At 41.4% G+C, this 26,214-nt stretch overlaps 1 protein-coding gene across 1 annotated transcript in view; it reads left to right on the top strand.

Moving 5' to 3' along the window:
• RIT2 (Ras like without CAAX 2) overlaps positions 1-26,214 on the top strand; it is a 264,634-nt gene that overhangs the window by 124,314 nt on the left and 114,106 nt on the right. Inside the window, exon 4 of the mRNA XM_034774843.1 lies at positions 8,465-8,656. Within this exon, the coding sequence (XP_034630734.1) occupies positions 8,465-8,656 (192 nt within the window). The remainder of the gene's footprint in view (positions 1-8,464; positions 8,657-26,214) is intronic.

Genomic DNA, 26,214 nt, shown 5'->3' with positions numbered 1-26,214 from the left:
GCCAGTGTTATACAGGGGACAGAGGGTCATAATGGTCCCTTCTGTCTTTAAAACCTCCTTTATACTAAGGCATGTTTACACTGCTTTGGCATTACATTTACTCCCATTCCAAGGCCTCTTTACTCTCTCTCTCTCTCTCTCTCTCTCTCTCTGTGTGTGTATAGTGGCACTTTTTAATTTCAGCACTTTGGTCAGCTCCATTAACTGTGCTCTTCATGGTCTGGAGGAAAAATACATGTCTCTAGGATTATGCATATATCATTTGAAAAGCTAGAGGGTCTCTGCTTCAACAGCTCTATTAATTTTCTTCTTTGAGACCAAGAAACCTGCTCCATGGAATGTGTGCGAGACTCCATGGACTGCAAGGGGTGGTTTTAGCTGAACTTGTCTGTTACATTACAAACCACAAACATTCATTTCTGCTATTACTTGCCCCAGTTTTATATTGCTTTAGCCTCACTGAGTTCAGAGAATCATACCACAGATGTTACAAAATGTCACCAGAACAAATTTCAGATTTAAAATTCTTCATTGGGAACGGAGATTATTTTGCATGATAGCTTTGTGCTGTACAATGCCAACCTTTGCAATGCATTCTTTGCCGTCACCACAAATTAACAGGTAGCAAGGCACACCATGCTCTTTATAATGGGAAAAGATGAGGAAAGATTCCTTCCTGTATTTCTATGGAGAGAGGGAGACTGATCGCTAATCAATGGACTGATTATAACAATAATCCACCTCAACTGCAGACCCGGGGACTGATTCTGACTTACAGTAAGGCCCATTCACATTGTTTTGGCATCCTGCCAAAGGGGTGTAAAGGCACATTTAATCAGGTAATTTTACTGCCAGAGCAATGTAAATCGGTATCAGGCCCCCAGTGTTTAAGCCATAGCTACTGTTCTGGTTCTGCTCTATGTCTGCACTTTTATCAAATTCTCCACTTTCCCTTTCAGCTGAGTGGCAGATGGTTTGGTTTGTCTCAGATGGCCTGTTACCTCCTGCTGCAAACTCCTTTTATTCTCCTTCCCCATACAGCAGCTTTTGTTCCTGATCTTCTGAAAGTTAGCTTTGGTAGGAGGAGAAGGGTGAAGTGATGGGGCTTTGATGTTGCTCAGTGCTCTTGCGGCTTTGCTTACACTGGTGACTGGTGGCAGATTGAGGTGCATTAATCAGTGCAGATGGCACCTGGGTGCAAATGTGCCAATGCAGATTCCAGGATTGCCACCTTGACTCTTGTAATGCAAAAAAAAAAAAAAAACTGGGTGCAATTTCAGCTGGAAACAGAACCTTTTCAGACTTTCTCACCAAAGCTGCTGTGTGCCAGTTCTTTTGCTGAATGATGAAAAAGTGAAATTCACCTGTTTAACCTAGGGCTGGTGCAATGCCTTCCCCACCATTAGAATTGTGTAGGGGGAAAGCTGTGGAAGGAAACAGCCATGTAACAAAAGGTTTACATGTCAGCCCTGCACAGACCGACATGGAAGCATGTGATGGGGTGAGATCCTTGGGAATTGTCAGATTCAGCAGCGGGATTTAAATCCAGATCTTCTAGGTCCCAGGTGAATGCCCAAATCAGCAGACTATAGCATCAATCTCACTAGCTCTGTTTGGCTTAATAAATATTTAAATAATTATACAAAGTAGAACAGTGTTAATAGCAGAGAGTGAAAGCAACCCACCCCTGAATACCCTACAGCCTGGTGGTTATGGTGCTCGCCTGGCAGGTGGGACACTTGCATTTAAGTCCCTGCTCCAGAGCTGGGACTCAAGCCTGGGTCTCCCATGTCCCTGACAAGTGCCGTAACTATTGGAGAACACACTTGTGTTTTGAGTTGACCCAAACTGTTGCCTATAAACTGCTTGCCTGGAAAAAAAATTGCCTAGCTCTGTTGCCTGGTAGGCCTCCACAACTCAAGTAACGACTTTGGACAACTTGCCCCTAGTTTGACTGAACCTGTAACTATTAACACTGACCACCATCTATTTAAATCCTGCCTCCTCTGGGAGATGGTCTAGTGGTCCACTTCCTCCTATATCTCAGGCCCGGAGATATTCCAGGGAGACTAGTCTCTCTGAAAAGAAGGAACAGGAGAAGTTGGGTCTCATTACAAGCGGGAAGGGGTGTTCAAGAAGCACTTGAGAATTTTACCATCAAGTCCTATTGACTTTAGCGGAGTGGCATATAGAATAATGATCTTAAAATGCGTTTTCTGATAAACGTTCACCTTCACCAAATTAATAAAATTCTCACAGAAACTTAAGAAAACATCAGCTTTTGCAAAAGCAAATCTGTGAAGTGAATTGTAAATCAGTACTTTCACACAGTTGTCTTCACAGTGCAAGGTCATGCTTTTGATCCCTCCCCCCCCCACATACACATTTGTCATTTGAAGGTTTTTTTGTTCTTCCTGTATCCTTCTTGTTCACTTTATCCTTGATTGTACATTGTCATAGACAGACAATGCACTGGCTCTTTCCGCAAAACCCCCCTGTGGTGTGTGGTTGTTTTTTTTTATAAATGTGAAAACTTCTTAATAAGAGTGACTCCTGTGGTAATCAGGCAGACAGCTTTGATTAAGAACATCTGTTAGCAGATTCCCAATTCTAAAGTCAAGCAGAAAACAAGACAAGCAGATATAGAAAGGGGCATTTTTCAGATTAAAGATGGGCTCCCTAAGGACGTTCGGATCTCTTCCAAGATAGGTACAAGCCAAGATCAGATATAAAAATGTATTGAGTGTGGTGTTTGAAACTGTGATGCCTTTTCTGTCTGCGTTGCTTTAAATTTCTAAGAGCTCCACTTCTGTGGGAGCAGCCATTTTGTCCTCAAAGTTGCTACAGTATGTAATAAAGGAGCAAAACATTCTGTACTGTCTTGGAGATTGCTTTTGATCGGTCTTCTCTTATTTAACTCCTGATAGTGTGGCCTAGTGAATAAAGCCCTGAACCGAGGTTAAGGAGTCCTTGGTGTCATTTGTTTGCTGAGTAGCAGCACGTCCCCTCATTCTGACTTGGTTTCCCAGTCTATAAACTGATAGTGACCTCTGTGAGATCTGTTGAAAAGAAGAGCGAGGTATTATGCTAATTATTTTTTTAATTTGGAAGTGTACATTTTAATCTGTAAATACCAGCATAAGAAAGGGGATCATTCCCATGCTGGGCTGGTCTCTTGAGAATGAAACATAGGCAGGTATTATTTACTGTTTGTTTGTTTGTTTTAATTTTCAGCCTATTTCTTTTTCTTTGGTATGTCCCAAGAGATAATGACCATATTGGTCAGCAAATAACTTGCAGGTCTGTGGGAATGTTTAAAACATTCTTCCAAAACATATTTGTATCCTAAGAAATTGAAGATAAAACTGTCTGTTCCTACATCTTATCATAGAGAAAGGTAAGAGAGATGTCCTGGAGGCCAAATTTAAGCTTCTACGTAGGAGATTGAAGTTCAGGACCTCCATGACAGCGTGCTCTCAAGTGCTTCCAATTCCACCTGCAGGGCCAGGTAGACAGGCTGAACTGCAAGGTCTCAATGCATGGATGAGATGATGTAGGGAGGAGGGTTTTGGTGACAATCCAGCTGTAGCATAATGCTCAGCTTGAGACCTTGAACAACAGTGCTCTGTGTAATATTCTGTAAAATACATATATATATATATAGGGTGGAGGAAGGGATATGAATTCAATCATTCCACTAAAAAATATTCCATTACACATAACAGGAGTTCACTATATTTAATTTCTTTATCTAATGTTATCTATAGATGAATTTTCAGCAAGTCACTAGCTGCAATGATATTTGTGTTAGGAAAGATTTTTATTCCCCTCACCCTCTGTCAGACAGCCCCTGCAGTGTTGAGGAGGATGAAAGACCCAGGGAAGTAGAGCAGTCAACGGGAGCAGAGGGAAACCTTCCCATAGTTGGGACCCTCCTTCCAGATGGTGTTGGGGTATCCTCTCACACTGAGGTTACCTCTCCGGGGGAGGGAACGCCAATCACTAGAAAAAGGCAGGTGTTAGTAATGAGAGATTCGATCATTAGAAACATAGATAGCTGGGTTTGCGATGACCGGGAGAACCATATGGTGATTTGCCTGCCTGGTGCGAAGGTTGCAGTTCTCTACCGGCATCTAGATTGACTTATGTGTAATGCTGGGGAGGAGCCAGTGGTCACTATCAGAAGACAGGATATTGGACTAGATGATCTGACCCAGTATGGCCATTCTTTATGTCCTTATTTGCATCAGGGAAGTTCCACATGCATTTTCAGAGGAGACAGACTTGAGACGCCACAATTTAAAGTTGTGTATTGCAAACAACATTAAGTTCTGTTGAATGGAGTCCTTGTATTCTTCCTTCCTCTGGGAGCAGCCACAGAAGTTTAGATATTCATTCTGGTTGGACTAGAAACATGGCAAAAATTATTAGACTGGATAAGATCTGAGATCCATCTAGTTCAATATCCTGTCTATGGCAGTGTTCAATACCACATGTTTCAAAGGAAGGTGCAAGAAGCCCTAAACTATTCCATTATGGTGTAACTTATCCACAGGGAAATTTTCTTCCTTGACTTCATTAGTTATAAAGTGGTTTGAAGCATGGGGGTTTATATCTGTGTGTGTGTTTCCCCTCCACCACTCCCCAATCCAATCTATTGTGTGAAAATTAAAGGAAAATCATGTGGTGTTCTTTGAAATTTAGAAAAAGTTTTGGTTCTGTTTCTAGCTGGAGTTTATTTTATCTGGACCACTTCACTCATTCCAAATAGGAAATCATTTGAAATGGAATCACTTTCCTATTGTATTTTTCAATACACTTCTAGTTATAGTACATAAGTATTAGAACTGATGTCAAGCTGCAAATCATGACAAATCTTCAGTTTGATTCTGAAAATTTTGAAGATATGTGACTTCCTCTAGTCTCTTCTGTTTTGCACTTACCCATGTGGAAATGTTCAATATTTTTTTCCTCATGGATAACAAATGGCATCAGTAATGTTCCTGGAAAAATTAACCAACAAAACACATTTACAGCAGAAAACATTTAAGAGGTATTAGCATTGGGGGGGGAGGGATAGCTCAGTGGTTTGAGCATTGGCCTGCTAAACCCAGAGTTGTGAGTTCAATCCTTGAGGGGGCCACTTGGGGATCTGGGGCAAAATCAGTACTTGGTCCTGCTAGTGAAGGCAGGGGGCTGGACTCCATGACCTTTCAAGGTCCCTTCCAGTTCTAGGAGATGGGATATCTCCATTAATTTAATTTCGGATGTACAGAACACAATGTATTGTTATCTAGTTTATAAATGAATCAAGGAAAATACTGAATAGTTGTAACAACTTCAGGCTCCACAAAGCTTAGAGCTTGATCCATCTCTGAAATTTTGCAAATTCCAGACCTGTTGGAATGCAATATTTTGAACTTTTCCATTGTAGAGATGGAGTAAGCAATGGATATTGGATCTGGACTTGAATTAAAACGTCAGTGTCTCCAGGAGATTAGATATAGCTTTTGGTTTGGTCCCAACTCTAGTAAAATTTAGCACTGGTCTCTTATTGTGTATCATAAATTACCTGTGCCCTAAAATGTATATACTGTCTTATATTCAGGTCCAGAAGATGCTTCTAATGCCAGGGTTCTGAGTGACTAGGCAGAATTAAAGGAAACCAATGGGAAAATCTAAGAAAGGTCTCTTTGTTTTTAACTTAGTCTTGACTCCATAATTAGCAGCCATGCCAAAAGGGAGAAGGAGGTATGTGGAAACCAGCATCCAAAACCCAAGAAAAACTGCAAATTAACAGGTGGACTGCCCCAATCCCATTTGCATAGAATAATTAATGCATGCTAAAATAGATCACTGCAAGCATGGCACAAAAGGTGTTTTGGCAGTTAGTCCAACACATATACCTGCAGTAACATGTCAGAATAAGCAGAATAAACTAATTTGTATCCGTTCGTAACATAACTTTACTGTACTGCCATGTCTCGAAACAAAGGGCAGAAGAGCGGATGTAGAAAGACAGGCTTTGAGAAAATGCATGGAATGAGTGAATGACAGCAGCAAACTTGCCTTGCTGAATAAAGCATTCCAGGCCCAGGCCCTTTCTGGCTGAAGTCATTGGGGAATTTTACCATCAACCTCAATGGGAGCAGGACTAAGGCCGATGGTTTGAGTCAAGTTCTGCTCCTAGATGTGTGTGGCAGCTCCCACAGCTCAAATGGGGTTTCACTTGTATAATACAGTGTACCCTGTGTATTGGAAACCCTATTACCCAACCCTCCATTTTCTGAATCCCTTCTGTGTCCCAAGCATGAGATTCATGGAGGACAAGGAAGGGATTCAAATAATGTGGACGTTTGGATAATAGAGCAGAGACCCCAGGTCAGGACTAAGAGGAGGACGAGTCCCCAGCCACGGGGGAGGCCACTATGCTGCTGAATGGCTCCTGTGTAGTGTACGAAGCCATCTGCAGCCCACCATGTCAAGAGTGAGTGAGCTGGGCCATCATAATGGAGCTGCAGCAGGTTCCCTGTGCTGCCACGGGGCCAGTGTTGGAGGGAGGGAGGCTGTGGTCCTGGTGGGGCAGAGCAGAGACCTTTGGCCACGACTGCAAAGAGGATGAGCCGTTGGCCAGGGGGGAAGCCCTCCACTGCTGAATGACTCCTGCTCCCTCAATTATCCAAACTCCCACTTATCAGAAAAAAAAATGGACCTCATATTATTCCAGTAACAGGTATATACTGTATTTACCTCTTTGAGTAGTTTGTCTGTTCATCACAGCAGAAGTCTATGGGCTAAATCCTGTTCTTAGTTACACCAGAGAAACCTGATTGGCTTCTGTGGGATTGCTCACATGTACATATTGAGCTGATAAACATTTTCCAATGTAGCAGTTCTCTATTGTCAAATGAACATTTGCTGTGAACATACAAAAATTTGCAATGAAAAAATTATGAAGAAGTTTCATTTTGATAATCTTGAAAGATTTTATTTTGAAGCACTATGTTTCAGCTTTTTACAATATATAATATCTAATGGTTTTACAATATCTTGGAAGGAAATTTCAGGTTTTGACAAGTTCTAGTAAATTTGACACAGTATTTCACCAAAAAGCCACCTACTAATCTGCTAGTGTGGAGGTAAGTGTATGAGCTTTTCCCATGTGGAGATAAAGTATTCTGAAATATGTGAGAAACTCCTTGATTAAAGGATGGATCACAATAGTGGATAATGGTCAACAAATATAGAGCCATCAATTGTGGATTATGGTAATCCATATGGCCTAGTTGAATACCTTAGAGATGCTTAATGGTGATAATTTTAAAGGGTCATAAGGGTTTTAGGTGCACAGTTCCCACTGAATGTCAGTGAGAGTTAGGGACCTTCCTCCCTTAAACTAGTTTGAAAATCCTAATTTAAATTCTCGGGTGGGTAAAAGGTTCAGCTTACAGAGGCTCTCCAACATTTATAGATGTATTCTGAACTTTATCAGAGCCTCTTGAGTATGGAAATCTCGTGAGAACAGGTTCTGTCATGATAATTCTCATTTGGACCAACTGTTGTCATAGGATTTGGAGCCTTTTCACTTTTATTCCAGGCTGGGATCAAGAAGAACAAAGGCACTTGAAAATTAAAGTTGTTTAAAAAAAAACAAAACCAATCTTGGGTGACAATAATTGTATCTGGTTTTTGAACAGCCAAGATTAAGGTTTTCCAAATGTTGTACTCTGAGTTCATACCCATTAACTTCAACGGGAGCAAGACCAAAGCATATGGTTCTGAACCAAAAGCTATCTTTAAAAAATGCTAATGTGGCAAAAAAAGGTCCCATTGAGTTTGGGGTAGATTTTTGGAACAGTTTTTATTTTATTCAAAGTAGCTCACCCATCTTTAGTGATAGTGTCCTACACTGGAATGGAAACTGTTGCTTTTTGAGATGCTAGATGAAGAATAGAAGTTTTATTATGTATGTATTATGTATGTTTTTCTTGTGTCAAGTCTTCTAGGGACTAATCCAAAGCCCACTCAAGTCAACGGGACATGACGGGGCTCTGGATCAAGTCTATAGACAGGAGACAGGTCTAAATTGCTATCTTTAGGTAATAATATCTGGTGCTCTTCACTTCTGGTCTGTCACTATCCAATGTGTAGTAAGCATAAACCAACATACAGATATTGTGGAAGAAGCTAGAAAAACATGAGACTAAGAAATATCAGGAATCAATATAAGATTGCTCATCTGTGAAAAAGAAATTGCCTAAGGAAAAACTAGGACGTGAATTACCCAGAGACAAATTGCTGTCTTGGTCCCTGGAGGAAGACTAAATTTTGCTAAGCACTAGTTAATAAAAGTAAACAATCAATCTAAAATTACCCTAGAAAAACTCGTCCAAACCACGTCCATTATTTATAGGTGGATTATTTTGTTTACTAAATTATAGAACATGTCATTCTTACTCTGCAGGCAGAATTCACAGCCATGAGGGACCAATATATGCGAGGTGGAGAGGGTTTCATTATCTGCTATTCCATCACAGACCGCCAATCCTTTCAGGAAGCTGCAGAGTTTAAGGAGCTCATTTATCGTGTCCGGCACACTTATGACATCCCATTGGTGCTGGTGGGAAACAAAATAGATCTTGAGGAGTTCAGGCAGGTAAGTGAAGTTTCTTCCTGCTCCTTTTCCTCTGCTATGTTAGGAGTTTATGCAGCATGTGCCATATGGTACTGTGGAGAATTATTGACCCAGAATAGGCATGGATCAAAGAGCAATGCACCAGGATTGTTAATAAATTAAGGTAAATATTTCTGTTCATTTGTATAACCCTTTTCAATCTAACGGAGCCTATTCCACTCATATCCGCAGCTAACAGGTTTTGTAAACTGATCATATTTGCCCTGGAATCTACTTACATAACAAACATGGAAACCCAGGATGCCATTTATACATAATAGAATTGCACTTTAAATAAATGATGTAAGTTGGGTATAGAAAAATATAACCGTTTAAAGTGCTGTCCTCTAGTTCATTAGCATCTGTGTTCACATGCATGCCAATCTCCTTTTCACCTTTAGCATGTCACCCCCATGTGTTCCCTCTCCTTTTCCTTAGAAAATCCAAAGCAACAATAGGAGTGAAATTAGTTTGGGACTCTGAGAAACATCTAAAGAGTTTCACATTTCTTTCCAGATCATTGATTTTCTCCCTAAATCAGACTGAGACAAAAGCCTAATGGTGACAATCCAGCTGTAGCATAATGCTCAGCTTGAGACCTTGAACAACAGTGCTCGGTGTAATATTCTGTAAAATACATGTAACTCTTGAGGTGCAATATATATATAGGGTGGAGGAAGGGATGTGAATTCAATCATTCCACTAAGAATATTCCATTACATATAACAGGAGTTCACTATCTTTAATTTCTTTATCTATAGATGAATTTTCAGCAAGTCATTACTTGCAATGATATTTGTGTTAGAGGGTGAGGGGAATAAAAATCTTTCCTATCACACAGCCCCTGCAGTGTTGAGGAGGATGAAAGGCCCAGGGAAGTAGAGCAGTCAACGGGAGCAGAGGGAAACCTTCCCATAGTAGGGACCCTCCTTCCAAATAGTGTTGGGGTATCCTCTCACACTGAGGTTACCTCTCCGGGTAAGGGAACTCCAATCACTAGAAAAAGGCAGGTGTTAGTAATGGGAGATTCGATCATTAGAAACATAGATAGCTGGGTTTGTGATGACCAGGAGAATCGTATGGTGATTTGCCTGCCTGGTGCGAAGGTTGCAGATCTCTAGAGGCATCTAGATAGACTTATGTGTAGTGCTGGGGAGGAGCCGGTACCAGTGACATAGGGAAGGGTAGGAGAGACATCTTGGAGGCCAAAGTTAGGCTGCTAGGGAAGAAACTGAAATCCAGGACATCTATGGTGGCATTCTCAGAAATGCTTCTAGTTCCATGTGCAGGGCCAGGTAGGCAGGCAGAGCTTCAGAGTCTCAATGCATGGATGAGATTATTGTGCAGAGAAGAGGGGTTTAGACTGATTAGAAACTGGAGAAACTTTTGGGATAGGGGGAGCCTATACAGGAAGGATGAGCTCCACCTAAACCAAAGTGGAACCAGGCTGCTGGCACTTAACATTAAAAAGGTTGAAGAGCAAATTTTAAACTAAGAGATGGGGGAAAGCCTTGGGAATGCAGAGGAGCACGTGGATCGGAGAGAGACTTCTCTTAGAGGAGAGTCTATTGATAGAGATTCTCTAGGTTTTAGTCAGGAGGAGAGGATGGACGAGGATAAAGTAGGGACCAGATCAGACAAGAAATATTCACATAAAATCGAATCCAACATATCAGAAAAGGGCAGACAAATAAACAGTGCGAAGTTTTTAAAGTGCTTGTACACAAAAGTTAGAAGTCTAAATAATAAGATGGGTGAACTAGAGTGCTTCGTGTTAAAGGAGGATATTGATATAATAGGCATCACAGAAACCTGATGGCGTGAGGACAATCAATGGGGCACAATCATTCCGGGGTACAAAATGTAACAGAAGGACAGAACAGGCCATGTCGGGGGGGGGGGGGGGGCGTGGCACTATATGTGAAAGAAAATGTAGAATCAAATGAAGTAAAAATCTTAAGTGAATCCACATGTTCCATAGAATCTCTATGGATAGTAATTTCATGCTCTAATAAGAATATAACATTAGGGATCTATTATTGACCACCTGACCAAGGCAGTGATAGTGACGATGAAATGCTAAGGGAGATTAGAGAGACTATCAAAATAAAGAACTCAATAATAGTGGGGGATTTCAATTATCCCCATATTGACTGGGAACATTTCACCTCAGGATGAAATGCAGAGACAAAATTTCTCAATACTTTAAATGACTGCTCTTGGAGCAGCTGATACAGGAACCCACAAGAGGAGAGGCAATTCTCGATTTACTCCTGAGTGGAGCACACGATCTGGTCCAAGAGGTAACTATAACAGGACCGCTTGGAAATAGTGGCCATAATATAATAACTTTTAACATTCCTGTGGTGGGAAGAACACCTCAGCAGCCCAACACTGTGGCATTTAACTTCAGAAAGGGGAACTATGCAAAAATTAGGAGGTTAGTTAAACAGAAATTAAAAGGTACAGTGACTAAAGTGAAATCCCTGCAAGCTGCATGGACACTTTTCAAAGACCCCATAATAGAGCCTAAATTTAAATGTATACCCCAAATTAAAAAACACAGTAAAAGAACTTAAAAAAAAAAAAAGAGAGAGAGTCACCATGGCTTAACAACCATGTAAAAGAAGCAGTGGGAGATAAAAAGGCATTTTTTAAAAAGTGGAAGTCAAATCCTAGTGAGGTAAATAGAAAGGAGCATAAACACTGCCAAATTAAGTGTAAAAATATAATAAGAAAAGCCAAAAAGAAGTTTGAAGAACAGCTAGCCAAAAACTCAAAAGGTAATAACAAACTGTTTTTAAGTACATCAGAAGCAGGAAGTCTGCTAAACAACCAGTGAGGCCCCTGGATGATCGAGATACAAAAGAAGCGCTTAAAGACGATAAAGTCATTGCGGAGAAACTAAATGAATTATTTGCTTCAGTCTTCACGGCTGAGGATGTTAGGGAGATTCCCAAACCTGAGCCAGCTTTTGTAGGTGACAAATCTGAGGAATTGTCACAGATTGAAGTGTCACTAGAGGAGGTTTGGGAATTAATTGATAAACTTAACAGTAGCAAGTCACTGGGACCAGATGGCATTCACCCAAGAGTTCTGAAAGAACTCAAATGTGAAATTGCAGAACTACTAACTATGGTTTGTAACCAGTCCTTTAAATCAGCTTCTGCCCCCAATGACTGGAAGATAGCTAATGTAACACCAATATTTAAAAAGGGCTCTAGAGGTGATCCCGGCAATTACAGACCGATAAGTCTAACGTCAGTACTGGGCAAATTAGTTGAAACAACCGTAAAGAATAAAATTGTCAGACACATAGAAGAACATAAATTGTTGGGCAAGAGTCAACATGGTTTCTGTAAAGGTAAATCATGTCTTACTAATCTATTAGAGTTCTTTGAAGGGGTCAACAAACATGTGAACAAGGGGGATCCAGTGGACATAGTGTACTTAGATTTTCAGAAAGCCTTTGAAAAGGTCCCTTGCCAAAGGCTCATACGTAAATTAAGTTGTCATGGGATAAGAGGGAAGATCCTTTCATGCATTGAGAACTGGTTAAAAGACAAGGAACAAAGGGTAGGAATAAATGGTAAATTTTCAGAATGGAGAGGGGTAACTAGTGGTGTTTCCCAAGGGTCAGTCCTAGGACCAATCCTATTCAACTTATCCATAAATGATCTGGAGAAAGGGGTAAAAAGTGAGGTGGCAAAGTTTGCAGATGATACTAAACTGCTCAAGATAATTAAGACCAAAGCAGACTGTGAAGAACTTCAAAAAGATCTCACAAAATTAAGTGATTGGGCAACAAAATGGCAAATGAAATTTAATGTGGATAAACGTAAAGTAATGCACATTGGGAAAAATAACCCCAACTATACATACAATATGATGGGGGCTAATTTAGCTACAACTAATCAGGAAAGAGATCTTTGAGTCATCGTGGATAGTTGTCTGAAGACGTCCACGCAGTGTGCAGCACCAGTCAAAAAAGCAAACAGGATGTTAGGAATCATTAAAAAGGGGATAGAGAATAAGACGGAGAATATCTTATTGCCCTTATATAAATCCATGGTATGTCCAAATCTTGACTACTGTGTACAGATTTGGTCTCCTCATCTCGAAAAAGATATACAGGCATTAGAAAAGATTCAGAAAAGGGCAACTAAAATGATTAGGGGTTTGGAACAGGTCCCATATGAGGAGAGATTAAGGAGGCTAGGACTCTTCAGATTGGAAAAGAGGAGACTAAGGGAGGATATGATAGAGGTATATAAAATCATGAGTGATGTGGAGAAAGTAGATAACTTTTCCTTATTTACTTGTTCCCATAATACAAGAACGAGGGTCACCAAATGAAATGAATGGGCAGCAGGTTTAAAACAAATAAAAGGAAGTTCTTCTTCACACAGCGCACAGTCAACTTGTGGAACTCCTTGTCTAAGGAGGTTGTGAAGGCTAGGATTATAACGGGGTTTAAAAGAAGAACTGGATAAATTCATGCAGGTTAAATCCATTAATGGCTATTAGCCAGGATGGGTAAGGAATGGTGTCTCTAGCCTCTGTTTGTCAGAGGGTAGTGATGGATGGCAGGAGAGAGATCACCTGATCATTACCTGTTAGTTTCACTTCCTCTGGGCACATGGCATCGGCCACTGTCAGTAGACAGGATACTGGGCTAGATGGACCTTTGGTCTGACCCAGTATGGCCATTCTTATGTTATCTCTGTAGTTCTCTGATTCTAAGATCATGTTTTATTGGGCATTCAGGCTTGCATTATTTGATGGGATAAATGGTCATACTCCTGACATAATGGTCTTTCACTAGTAAGTTTAATAACCTTCCTGATCTAAAATATTTAGAGATAGGCCTGAAACAAAACCAGAAATCCAAATATCCCTTCAGTTTGAGGAACTTTGGACCAAGATCTGAATATTGTAAATAGACCTTTATGTCTATACTAGGCCACACCAAATTCCCAGATTCAGCCCTTCCTGGTATAAATATTATGAAAGCTGGGGTCTAGCTGTTGAACATTAAAATTTGGACCATCTCTACAATGTTACATTTTTGACTTGTGAAAACCCAAAATGATGCTATTAATATTGAGATTTTAAAATATGTATTTCTGGTCAGTTATAAATATGTCAAGTGTCACAATAAATTCAGCCATCTGAACAGTGGAAGATGATTGAAACTATATAACATACATATTAGAGAACTACAGAAAGTTGGATTTTGATCTTGTCAGGTCTCAGAAGCTTAGGAAGAACAGTGTGGTCAACATTTGGATGGGAGACTTTATATGAAACTCCAGAGTGATACAGGAAGAGGTGCTGATAGCACTGATGCTAGAGATATCCTCACTCCAAAGAGAACAAAAATGAGATGATAAAGATCTCAAGTAAAACTTTCCAAAGTGCCTAAATGGCTTGGTAGCCACAGTGACATTTTCAAAAGAGACTTAGGCATATTGAAAATCAATGGGATTTGGGCTTCTCAGTGGCTAAGTCTCTTTTGAAAATGTCACTGTGGCTACCAAACTACTTAAGTGCTTTTGAAAATGTTACCCCCTCAGGACTAGACCTGGTCAAAATCTTTTGAGTTAAAAGTTCTTTAATTGAAAAATGGCTTTTTATTAGAACCATTTGTTGGTGGACATTTTTTTTTTTGGTAATAATCAGACTCTTCCTTTTTCACAGTGTTTCATAGTGGGTTTTTCCTAGTGCTTAATTTGGGAAGAAAAGTGCTGGAGCTCAACCAATAACAATGGTGTCCTACGCACAGTGTGATGTCCTATGTCCAGTACATAAGAGGTCACACCTTTCATGCCAGGGACTGAAGAGATGCTGAGGCTGACCCTGCCAAGCCTCAGGACAAATTAAGCTCTATTTTCCCCCTCAAAATGGCTAGCACAAATTTTTGTTTAGCAAAAACCATTTTGACAAAAACATTTATGATTAACTTCAAGCCCTGAGAAACAAAAGCAACTTCAAAATTTTGAATCATAGTGTTTTCCCCCCAACCAGCTCTACTCCTGCTACCTTTTGCAAGGTTCAGGCTGTTTTCCAAATGACTGCTAGAGTGAGGGAATCTCCTTAGAACCATGAACAGTGGACAAACATCTGTGTTGATGTTGTTAGATCTATTAGCTGCCATTGACGTCAGTGGTCATAAAATACTAAACCTAGAAGGAATGGGTGAAACTACATCAATGTGCTTTTGCTCGTGCCCCTTGGGCAGATCTCAGAAGATGCTTCTCCTCCCTGGAATCCCTTATATAGGGGAGTCCAAGGCTCAATTTTATATGCTGAAGATGGCAGAAGATAATTAGGTCTGAGACTGTACCCATTCCTTTCCACTAGGACCTAATTACAGTACTCCAGTCTTCAGTCATGGGGCTATTTTTAAAGGCCACCAAGAAACTTCAACCTGGAACAGCCTCCCTGCCAGATGAAAATGAATCACGCAGGTGTTCAGTGGCCAATATTGTCTCCCTGTGCTATGACAAACACAAATCAAGGTTCTGATTCATTTTTTTAAAGCCTCTAGGAAGCGTGGACCAATCTGCCTTAGAACATCTCCCTCCATGACCCCTCTACAGCAGTCAGCAAACACTCTTAACACTTCAGACAGGATGTCCTCAGCTGACCTACATTCTGGGCTATTGTCTGTCGAACTCCCTGCCACTAGAGATTAGAATGAGGACACACTTTGAATCTTTTCTCCAGCAAAAACTTTCCTCTAGGCTAAATCTACAAGCTAGGGGTGTGATTTCCTCTGCTCGCGTACATGTACTTGGGGTAGATCGATGAATGCTGCTGCTGCCTGCGGTACTGTGCCTACGTTACTTATACTCATTCTAGGTCTCACAGGGATACTGCAAGTATGTGTGTGGGAGCTGTGGAATCACACTCCAGGCCCATAGCGTTGATGTAGCCTTAGTAATAAGGATATTAGATGAAAGGCCTTTCAGGAAGACAGACGAGCACTGGATAATATGATGGTTTTCTGAGTAAAATCTACATTATTGGTATACAACAGAAATAAAAATAATGTTTTTTACAAGATGGAAATACGCTTCTTTAGGTCCCAATTGCATAAGGCACCTAAGCCAATCTCCAGCTTTAACTATGTCAGTAGTCCATTGGACTTCAGTGTGTTTACTCATGTGCATAAGTTTTTGCAGGTTCACGGCCTGAATGAACTTTCTGTTCAACACAGCTGGATAAAATGAGTAGCTGTGACTGTTCACATGCTTAAAGTTAGGCACATGCTTAAGTACCTTGCAGAATTGGGTCTTAATTCTGGTCATGGGGCTATATTAAAAATGCTTAGACAGGAATCATTGCACCTACCAATGAAATGCAGCCACCTCTGGGAAGAAATAGAACAATGGTTTAACAGTACAAAGCAACGTGACAAAACAGACTATAACAAACAGTGAGAAAGAAAACTACCCAATTTAAGCTATTAAGGGAATGTTACATAGGCAGAATGCAATTACCCAAATTGGAATTCGGCCAGGGTACCAAGGCTAACACTGAGACTTTTGTTAAAGACATTTTCATACTAAAGTCATTAAAGATACATTTCCAAATGCCTTGAATAATAGGACAGTAACATTAGCTCCAATGTTCCTTAATGCTGTTTCCGTTTAACCACCATTTCATAACAATCAGACAGGCTGTAGGAGTTGGGTCAGCAAAGCTACTGTTTGAAATGCTATCCCCTACACAATGAAATTAATGATGTATGTCATCTCTCTCAAATCTATCAATGATTTGAGAACAAGAATAATCTGCAATTAAAATTAAGCATATGAAACAACACTACTAAAAGTGAGCTTATTATTTTTAAATAAGGTTTCCTTTCTGATGCCTCCAGTGAATTTTTTTAAGCACCTCTTGTGCAATCCAAATGTATACTTACGTGCCTCCTGCAGTGGAGCTAAAATCAGTCACATGCTTGACAAATCTGCTGAATCATGACCTGTGGAGAATCTCTTTAGGTTAGAGTGTGTTTTCGGTGGGTTGGTTGGTTCAAATCTTGCTCTTAGGTTTCTAATTCTTATCTTTAATCAGGGCAATAAATGCATGACTAAAGACCAATTTAATACCAATGCTGTTTTATATTTAAGTCGTTAGATTAATAAAGATAGGCAGTTTATGTATTTTAGTTGCAATTAGATTATGGAAAAACATTAAGGGCCAGATCCTTAGCTGGTGTAAATAAGCATCTCTGCACTGACTTCAGTGGAAATACACCAATTTACACTAACTGAGGATCTGGCCTTTAATGAGGTTTAAAATCTGTCATAGATAAACATTTAATCTAATTAAAACAGATTAATCTGTACAAGAGATACAATAACAACTGGTACCACTTAAGAATAGATTTAATAGGGCACTTAATTTAAATTATATTGATTTGATTAATTCAAACTCAATTAAACATAGACATGGTCATGGTGTTAAAAGCTGCCAGAGTGTAAGTGATTGAAGAATTTGCATACGTTGTTTCTATTGGCCCCCAGCATGTAGGCACCTGCAATTCAAGCTCAAGAATTCCCACAATGCCCTTCAGTGTGCCTCCACTCTGACCAGGAGAGAATACCTCTTGGTTTACAAGGCCAGCTTATGTTTTGCTCAGCCCTTGGCCTCTCTGGGAAGCTGGTCACCAAAGATATTAGTTTTACTAACTACAGCCCTGATCCTGCAAAGACTTGCATACTTGTTTATCTTTCAGCACATGACTAGCTTCACTGGCTTCATGTATAAATCTTTACATAATCCGTGCTCATGTTTGCATCTTTTTTCACACTAGGAACTCGTGAGAGCACTCTTTTAAACTGAACATTATCAGATGCTGTGTTCATTAATTGAATTTGTGTGGTTACATTAAAACTCTAGGGGGTCACTGTGCCATGTGCCCAGATAATATCCAGATCTGTAGTATGGCACCTGAGCAGGTTCTCTTGATCCTAACTAGCTGTCTTTGGAACATTCAGGCTTAGATTTTAATTCTTTTGACCCGAATTTGGGCAAGATGAACATAAGAACGGCCATACTGGATCAGACTAATGGTCCATCTAGCCCAGTATCTTGTCTTCTGACAGTGGCCAATGCCAGGTGCCTCAGAGGGAATGAACAGAACAGGTAATCATCAAGTGATCCATCCCGTCGCCCATTCCCAGCTTCTGCTGAACAAAGGCTAGGGACACTATCCCTGCCCATCCTGGCTAATAGCCATTGATGGACCCAACTTCCATGAACTTATCTATTTCTTTTTTGAACCCTGTTTATAGTTTTGGCTTTCATAACATCCCTTGGCAAGGAGTTCCACAGGTTGATTGTGCAATGCATGAGGAAGTACTTCCTTTTGTTTGTTTTAAACTTGCTGCCTATTAGTTTCATTGGGTGACCCCAGTTCTTGTGTTAGTGAAGGAGTAAATAACTCCTTATTACCTTATGAGTTTAGTGGTTGTCATGAATGAGAATCAACATTATGTTGCCGCTGTGAAAAAGGCAAATATCACTCCAGAGTGTTTTAATAGGAATGTTATATGTAAGACACGGGATGTAATTGTTCCATTCTACTTAGCACGGGGAGACCTCATCTGCGGTATTATATCCAGTTTTGGGCACCACAATCTAGGAAAGATGTGAAGAAATTGGAAAAAAGTCCAGAGGACAGCAGCAAAAATATGAGGTTCAGAAAACACGATTGTGAGGAAAGGTTGGAAGAATTGGATGCATTTAGTCTAGAGAAGAGAAGGCTGAGGGGGCACATGGTAACAGTCTTCAGTTATATAAAAGATTGTTATAATGAGGATTATGTTCTCCTTATCCACCAAGAGTAGGACAAGAAGTAATCAGGTTAGTTTGCAACTACTGACATCTAGATTAGAGATGAGGAAAATCTTTATAGCTAAGGGTAATTAAGCACTGGAACAGTTTAGGTTGTTAAAAGCCTCCAGGAATGGGAATTCTGCAACAGGTTAGACAAACAACTGTCAGTGATGGTCTAGTATATTTAATCATGCCTCAGCATGAGAAAATGGACTAGATGACCTCTTGAGTTCCCTTACATTTCTATGATTTGATGTACCCACAACACCAACTTTTGGACTTCTTCTTTCACAGCTGTTAAAGTCTGTGAGACCAGGTTCTCTAAATTTGAAGTAATTTGTATTCTAAGGACAGGTCTACCCTACAAATGTACAGTGGTGCAGCTTCAACACTGTAGAGCTTCTTGCGAAGACACTCTAAAACGATGGGAGAGAGCTTCCTCATCGGCTTAACTCCACTTCTGGGAGAGGCGGTAGCTATGTCACTGGGAGAAGCTCTCCCGCTAACATAGCACTCTCTACACTGGCGCTTAGGTTGGTATAATTATGTCACTCGGGGTGTGAATAATCCACACCCCTGAGCAACAGAATTATATCAAAGTCATTCTGTTGTGTAGAGCAGCGCTGAGGGTTGTTCCTTTTCTTTTCTTTTTCTGTGCAGTCATCTCATCACCATCTCTGGAATGTTTCCAAGCTATATCCCATGCTGTCTGGCAGAGACTTTGAGATACTTAAAACACAAGTCTATACTCTATTTTTTTTTGGTCTGGTAGACTGCTATGAAGAAATAATTGCTGAACTTCCTTTCACCCCCATTAGTCACTAGTACTGTGGAACTCTGAACAGATTATCTCAGTAGTTGGTGCAGGGTGTGCGGGGGAATCCACTGCCTACTGTTACCATTTTGCTGCAGTTAACAATAGCAATCGCTTATGTTTTAAAAATGCCTTTCATGATGAGGGACCCTAAAGCATTTTATAGACCATTTTGTGAGTGGAAGGGAACACAGAGCGTAGACTCAAATATCTACTATCTGGTCATCAAAGCAGTGCTCAATACAGCTGTACTACTGGATGTATTGTTGTTCCTCCACACTAATAGTAGCTATAGTTATGCCCTTTGCTACCTTTGTCTAACAGAGTGACAGTGGCCTTCCTTTCAGATGCAAACCTAGCTGCAGTGATTCATGGTTTTGCCACCTACATGTGAAAATGTTGCAACGTGCTCTACCTGGCTTTGATCACAAGGCATGTGCTGACACTTTTTCTGGTCCAACATGCAGCAGCCCAGCTACTAGGCAATGTAAATCACATCATGTCAGTGCTTATTCTCTGCATTGTCTTCTTATCCTGTCCCAAATCCACTTCCAGATCTTGGAGTCCACCTTTAAAACTCTGAATGGGTCAGGGTCTGTATATGTTAGAGGCCACCTCTGTCTTCATGATCCAGCATAACGGTTTCATTCAGCAGCTGGTGAAGCCCAAGATAAAAGTCTTATAGTATGCATCTCTGCAGGCTTTCCCTGCAAAATAACTTTTGTTAAATAAATGGCAGCACTTCTAATAGAGACATAACCAGCATAACCAAATCATTGGAGGGCTGGAGCACAAAGTCAATCTGGGAAAATTCTTCAAGCAAAAGTGAATGTTTTGGTTTTTTTTAAACAAATCTACTTTGTCCCTGTTCATGTCCCTTTAATGTTCATTTTTAATTAACATTTGGGTGATAAAGTTTTGCTGGCATCAATGCTTCAAGAAAGTGAATTAAGTTTAGAAATACCTGCAATTCTCTCTCCTTTGCTATATATTGTATTTCACAAAACACCACCCTTTAAGAATATATTTTCACTCTTGAAGTTCTCTGCTAACTTAAAAAATATTTTTGTTTTGCTATTTTCATGACACTGAATTCTCTGAACATCTGAAAATAAACGCTTTGAAGTAGCATCCACACCTTAGTCATTTTCTTGTTTTCCCAAAAATAAATCTAGAAGTTTCTCTTCAGTTCCTTTAAAAAAATTAGATCTCATTCCATAAGAAATGATAATCTGCTGAAGGGGTTTTTTTCCACCGCATTTTCTCACTCCTTTCTATCCTGAGATCTCTCCTTATGACATTGCAATAACCTCTTTCAATGCTACTCCTCCACTGCCAAAACAAAATACATCTTGTATATTTTTTCTCTCTGCCAAGACAACAGGTGGGATTTTATTTAGCAATTTTCAGTCTCATGCAAAGAAACACTATTATTAGCTTTCCCCCCCTCTAACAACTGTTCTGTTATGCTTACCTAATCTGTCATTCCAATACTTCTATACTTTATAATCAAAGCACATGCATGTGTATTACCTTAAACTGTGACTAAACAGACTAAGCACACAAACAACTGTAATGAATCCGCTACTGGCTCACTACTGGGCCCAGTGTTAATCCCCAGCCCAACCTCCAGCCAGTACAAGACACCATAATCTCTCCAGCACAGTAAAAGAGCACTAGTTAAAGTTGGAAAGTACCAGGCTCTAGAGGGAATGGAAGGCTGTATGTGATCAGGAATGTCTGGCCAGAGGTAGCAGCCTGGGAACTGTCTGCAGAAGGAAAGCCAGATAGCTGGCTGTCTGAACATGGGGACTGAAGGGCATACGAGCTGGATGGAGAAACACCCTTTTGCTAGCAGAGATCCAACAGTAGCCATAGCAGGGGGATACAGGGCTCTGCCCAGAAGGCAATAGGATGGTATGGAAGGGTGAGACCAGCCTGTGTCCCCTCTCATACCTCTGGACTAGACTGCCCCTAGGGTCTGAGCTATGAACAGCCAGGTATAGCTTTGTAGTGTACGGCCATTAAAGCGTCATGTCAAGGGACCCTCCACCTTTTATTTCTGGTAGCTCTAGTAATGGAATCCTCTCTTTTGATCTGAAATATCAAGAATACTCAGGAATCCACCAAGGTCTTGAGCCTGAGGGGCCTAGAGCTTGGAGCACTTACTGCTATGCCTCTGAACATATGTGTAAGGGGTCGGACTCACCCCTGCGGCGCCTCCTGCTGGTTTCTTGGGGGAATCAGCTCAATCCAGCCCAGAGTGCCCTCTGCAGGCTAGTGATCCGCCTTGTCCTCTACTGGCTCCCGTGTCCCTCCCAGGACCCCGGTGCCCTTGTACCTGGGGTGTTGCCCCCTGGCAGTAACCCCACAGATCTGGGTCTCCCCTCCCTGGAGAACCCCCACCCACTATCCCCACCTCGCCTCAGTGTAAGGCTACTGCCAGTCACCATCTAGCCTCACTCCCTGGGGCAGACTGCAGTATCAGCCACTCATCACAGGCAAGGTTGGGTTTGGACCTGCTGCCTTGGCCTACCTCTGGGCTGCCCTCTGCAGCCCCCAGTACCTTTGGCCCAATGCTAGGCCACAGCCTGGGGCTTTCCAGGCTGGAACTCCTCAGCCTTTCCCCAGCCCTGCTCTACCCAGGTACTCTGTCTCAGCTCCCTGCAGCCAGGCCCTTCTCTCTCTCTGAGTGCAGAGAGAAATTTCTGAGCTTCTGGCTCCTAGCCCCTTTATATAGGGCCAGCTGAGGCCTGATTGGGGCGTGTCCCAGCTGTGGCTACTTCCCCAATGAGCCTAGTAGCTTTTCCTTTGCCCCAACCCTCTGCCAGGGCTGTTTTAAGCCCTTCCGGGCAGGAGCGGGGCACCACCCCGCTACAATATGGTATAGACAAAATGCTACCAGCCACCTAGGAAATGATGTGCCACATCTCTCACAGTGCAGCGGGGTGGGTTACACAGTAAATACATGATAAAAACTTTCCCAGCCGGCACGGAAAGTCATTTGCTTGGCCACTTTGGGCCTCGATGTTATTTTTTTTTTTTTGCCATTGAATATGTTAGTGCAGAGGTAGGGTTGCTTGGTGACATGTTGGCCCCTTGCAGAATGCAGTGTTGCGCAAAACGTAAACTTCTGAAAACCAGGAACTGCACAGTGACAGTCGCCCATGCACCACTATCTCCCTTCTCTTTCAGCAATGCCCCCATGTGCCTCGTTAACACACATGCCTTTAGTGGGGACAGGGGATGGATCACTTGGTGATTACCTGTTCTGTTCATGCCCTCTGAAGCGCCTGGCATTGGCCATTGTCAGAAGACAGGTTACTGGGCTAGATGGACCATTGGTCTGACCCAGTATGGCCATTCTTATTTGCCACCCGCACAGTTGCTGAAATGTAAAAGCTTTTCATCTCCTTTTGCTACCCCTGTGCTCTCTCCCACAGGATTTCATCTAACCATATTAAAGGACAAAAAAGAAAAAAGCCCATGCCACTTTTTCTTTGAGAGGTGCCTCAATATGCACATACTCTCACTGGCCCTTGCACTAACATTCAGAAGGGTCTGGATCCTGGTCTACACTCACACACTTTGTATTCTTTCTGGAGGAATTGGCTGCACGTGTACAACTTAAGAATCACTTCACAGCCTTTTACAACTCTCTTACTCTTACTCACAGGATACCTTCACAACCTGCACTTTCACTTAGCCATCATCAAAGCATTAGAATCCTCTCATGTTCCACCTCAGTGCTGCCAATATCCTCTGTAAGAAAAGCCCAATGCCTTGCTGCTGAAAAATCCTACTCAATTCTGTGCTGAAATGATGCATACTAGATCCTGAAAGTACACAAGCACCTCTTCCCTTGGGTCACACCCAGTGGAGGGTGAAAAATACGGATCTGCTTATATCATAATCACCGCGCTCTCACACATCTCGAAGTAATCTGCACGTGTCCTCATATCACAAACACTTTCACCAACCAGGCTCAACTATTGCCTCAACTGTTTAGTGTAGGCACAAATAACACCTAACTTACTGACTTCAGCTGGAAGGTGTGCAAATAATTCCCATTGGCTACTGCCAGCTGCAGGCACCAGCATGAAGATGAGATGGGCAGTACTTTCCGCCCCCCGCCCCCCTCCATTTTTTTTTATTTTGGTCCTTCAATAGGCTTAGATAGAATCCTCTGAATGAGTTGTTAAAGGAGGTGAAGAACTTGTACATTTCAGCAATTGTGGTGTTTGTTAGTAAAGTAAAGGTGTGTGTGTGTGTGTGTGTGTGTGTGTGTGTGTGTGTGTGTGTGTAAACAGGGCATATTGGGGCACTGCTGAAAGAGGGCATTTTAAGGGTGCATCAGTAAACTTAACTGTGCATTTCCTGGTTTTCAGAATTTTGCTCAACTCAACATTCTGTAAGGGGATATCATACAATGCTGCAACCTTAATGCTGTATTAACCTCGTTTGTTGCCATTGAATTTCCTGGTTTTTGTTTTTAAATAGGAAAAGATATGTTGTTGGAAAGAGTAAGTAGTTATGTAGGCAATTATACATATAACGTCCTGCAATTTGTATACCAAGCCAAATCAGCAATCTCTAGGTCAGGGATCGGCAACCTTTGGCATGTGGCCCCGCAAGGTAAGTACCCTGGTGGGTCGGGACAGTTTGTTTACCTGCCACGTCCACAGGTTCGGCCGATCGCGGCTCCCACTGGCCATGGTTCACTGCTCCAGGCCAATGGGGGCTGCGGGAAACAGCGGCCAGCACATCCCTTGGTCAATGGAAGACTTATTCTACACAGGGACTTAGGTTGGCTTTACTATATGTGAATTTTTCACTCACCTGAGCAATGTAGTTATACGGGCCTAATTTACTAGTGTAGACTAGACCTGAGATCGTGCTAAGTAGTCCTCTAAAACCAGAAATACTAAGCACTATCTCAGTCATCAATAGCATATAAAGGATCAAATACTAGGGCTCTGGGGGAGTTAATTTGCTATGAATTACAACCAATTGGCTAATTAACATCCCTGGCAGTCCAAAGTATTTGATTGTGTAGAGAAGCCCTGGGCCTAAGATAAGAGGGACATTGACAGACCAACATGATTGTACAAGAGAACAATGAGACAACATTGTTCAGCATGCTAGATTGTGGTCTCAGGAGACTAGCACCCTGGATAGATGTCTTTCCAGGGGGTAAAGGCCACTGAGATCTTACTTCCCTTCCTAGAAGGAAGTGGGGGTAAAGTGAGTGGAGCCTTGGTTACATATTCTCCTCCTAACATATCAGCCATCCTGTATGGGGAATTAACAATGCAACAATGAAAGAACTGTCATAATTTATTTTCCATCTTGTGCACGTGGGAAGTAGGAACCTGGCTATTAATCACAGTCTGGTGTCTGGGTTGGGTCGGGATGGCAGGAAAACAAGAATTTCATTACACACATACACACAAAATAGAGGACCCCAAATTTCGTTTAATATGGAACAAATAAATGAGACCTTTTGACATTTTTAATGAAAAAAATGAGAGAGCTGGAGCAACACACCCCAGAATAGCCTAGTGGTGAGATGTACTTGCGTCAGGTTCAAGTCCATGCTTTGTCCTAAACACTAGACTGTTTTGGGGTCTCTCTCTTGCAAGGTGCCCATCTAATTAGTTCTTATTGATTACACTGCTCTACAGCCAAAATGCTTCTGAAATAAATGTAGTCAAACTTTACTAATTCTGGGTCACTGAGAATGAAAATGATGCTTAAAATTGTTGATTGGCTCTAGTTTTCAAGATATGCTAGTGGGTCAGTATATACGACCCTTGACTTGGGAATGGCGGAGGATAAGTGAGTCATAAAGGGAAGGGATCTCAATTTAAACCAGAAATGACTAAAATATATCTTTGACTGGATCTATGAATAAATCCATGACTGGGTTTGGACAGTAGTCGCTTTTTAGGCAAAACAATGAATGATGCAATCTGAAGCTGGTATTGCGTCATACATGATATGAATTGCATCATGTTATTCCTAGAAGTCATGGATGATGCAATCATAACGAAGCTTACATCACTCTGCTGAACAAATTGCCCTATATCAGCTCTAGAAATCATACAGTGTCATGCTCACTTATTTGTCAGTGTTTGATTTTGCAAAGGGACACATTTCTGTTTAGCCAAAGTGAGCAGAGATGCCTCGTACTTGTGTGAACAGTGCAGATAACTTCTGCTATGTTTGTGGTAAAGTGACTTTTGCATCAAAAAAGCTCAGTATAACCACTATGGTTATGAAAGCCTATCACCTTTATTTTGGCTGTAAAATTGGAGATCAGGACAAGAGGTGGGCCCCACACATATGCTGCAACAAATCTTCGCCAGTGGTTGAACAGGAAATGGAAATCTATGCCTTTTGCAGTGCCAATGATTTGGAGAGAGCCAACAGATCATACCAGCAATTGTTACTTCTGCATGGTGCCTCCAGTTGGGAAAGGTGTGTCAAAGAAGAAAAAGTGGATTGTGCATTATCCAAACATTCCATCAGCTATACGCCCAGTACCCCACGGAGAAGGACTGCCGATTCCTGATGCACCAGAATCATTCTCACTTGAGTCAGACGAGGAAGAGGAAGAGGATGAAACTTCTGGTCCTGAACCATCAATGTCACAGGACCCACATTTTCTCCCATCCTCCTCCTCTGAACCACACCTCATAACACAAGGTGAACTGAATGACCTTGTCAGGGATTTGGAACTACCCAAGAGTAAGGCAGAGCTGTTGGGCTCCAGACTACAGCAGTGGAATCTCCTGGCAGGTGATGTTAGGGTTTCCATGTTCCGTGACCGTCAAAAGGATCTTGTCCCATTCTTCTTCATGGAAGGTGATCTTGT

Source organism: Trachemys scripta, chromosome 6, assembly GCF_013100865.1.
Source record: "Trachemys scripta elegans isolate TJP31775 chromosome 6, CAS_Tse_1.0, whole genome shotgun sequence".
NCBI classification, from domain to species: Eukaryota; Metazoa; Chordata; order Testudines; family Emydidae; genus Trachemys; species Trachemys scripta.
The sequence above is the reverse complement of the archived record's forward strand: the minus strand, read 5'-3'. Positions and strand labels throughout refer to the sequence as shown.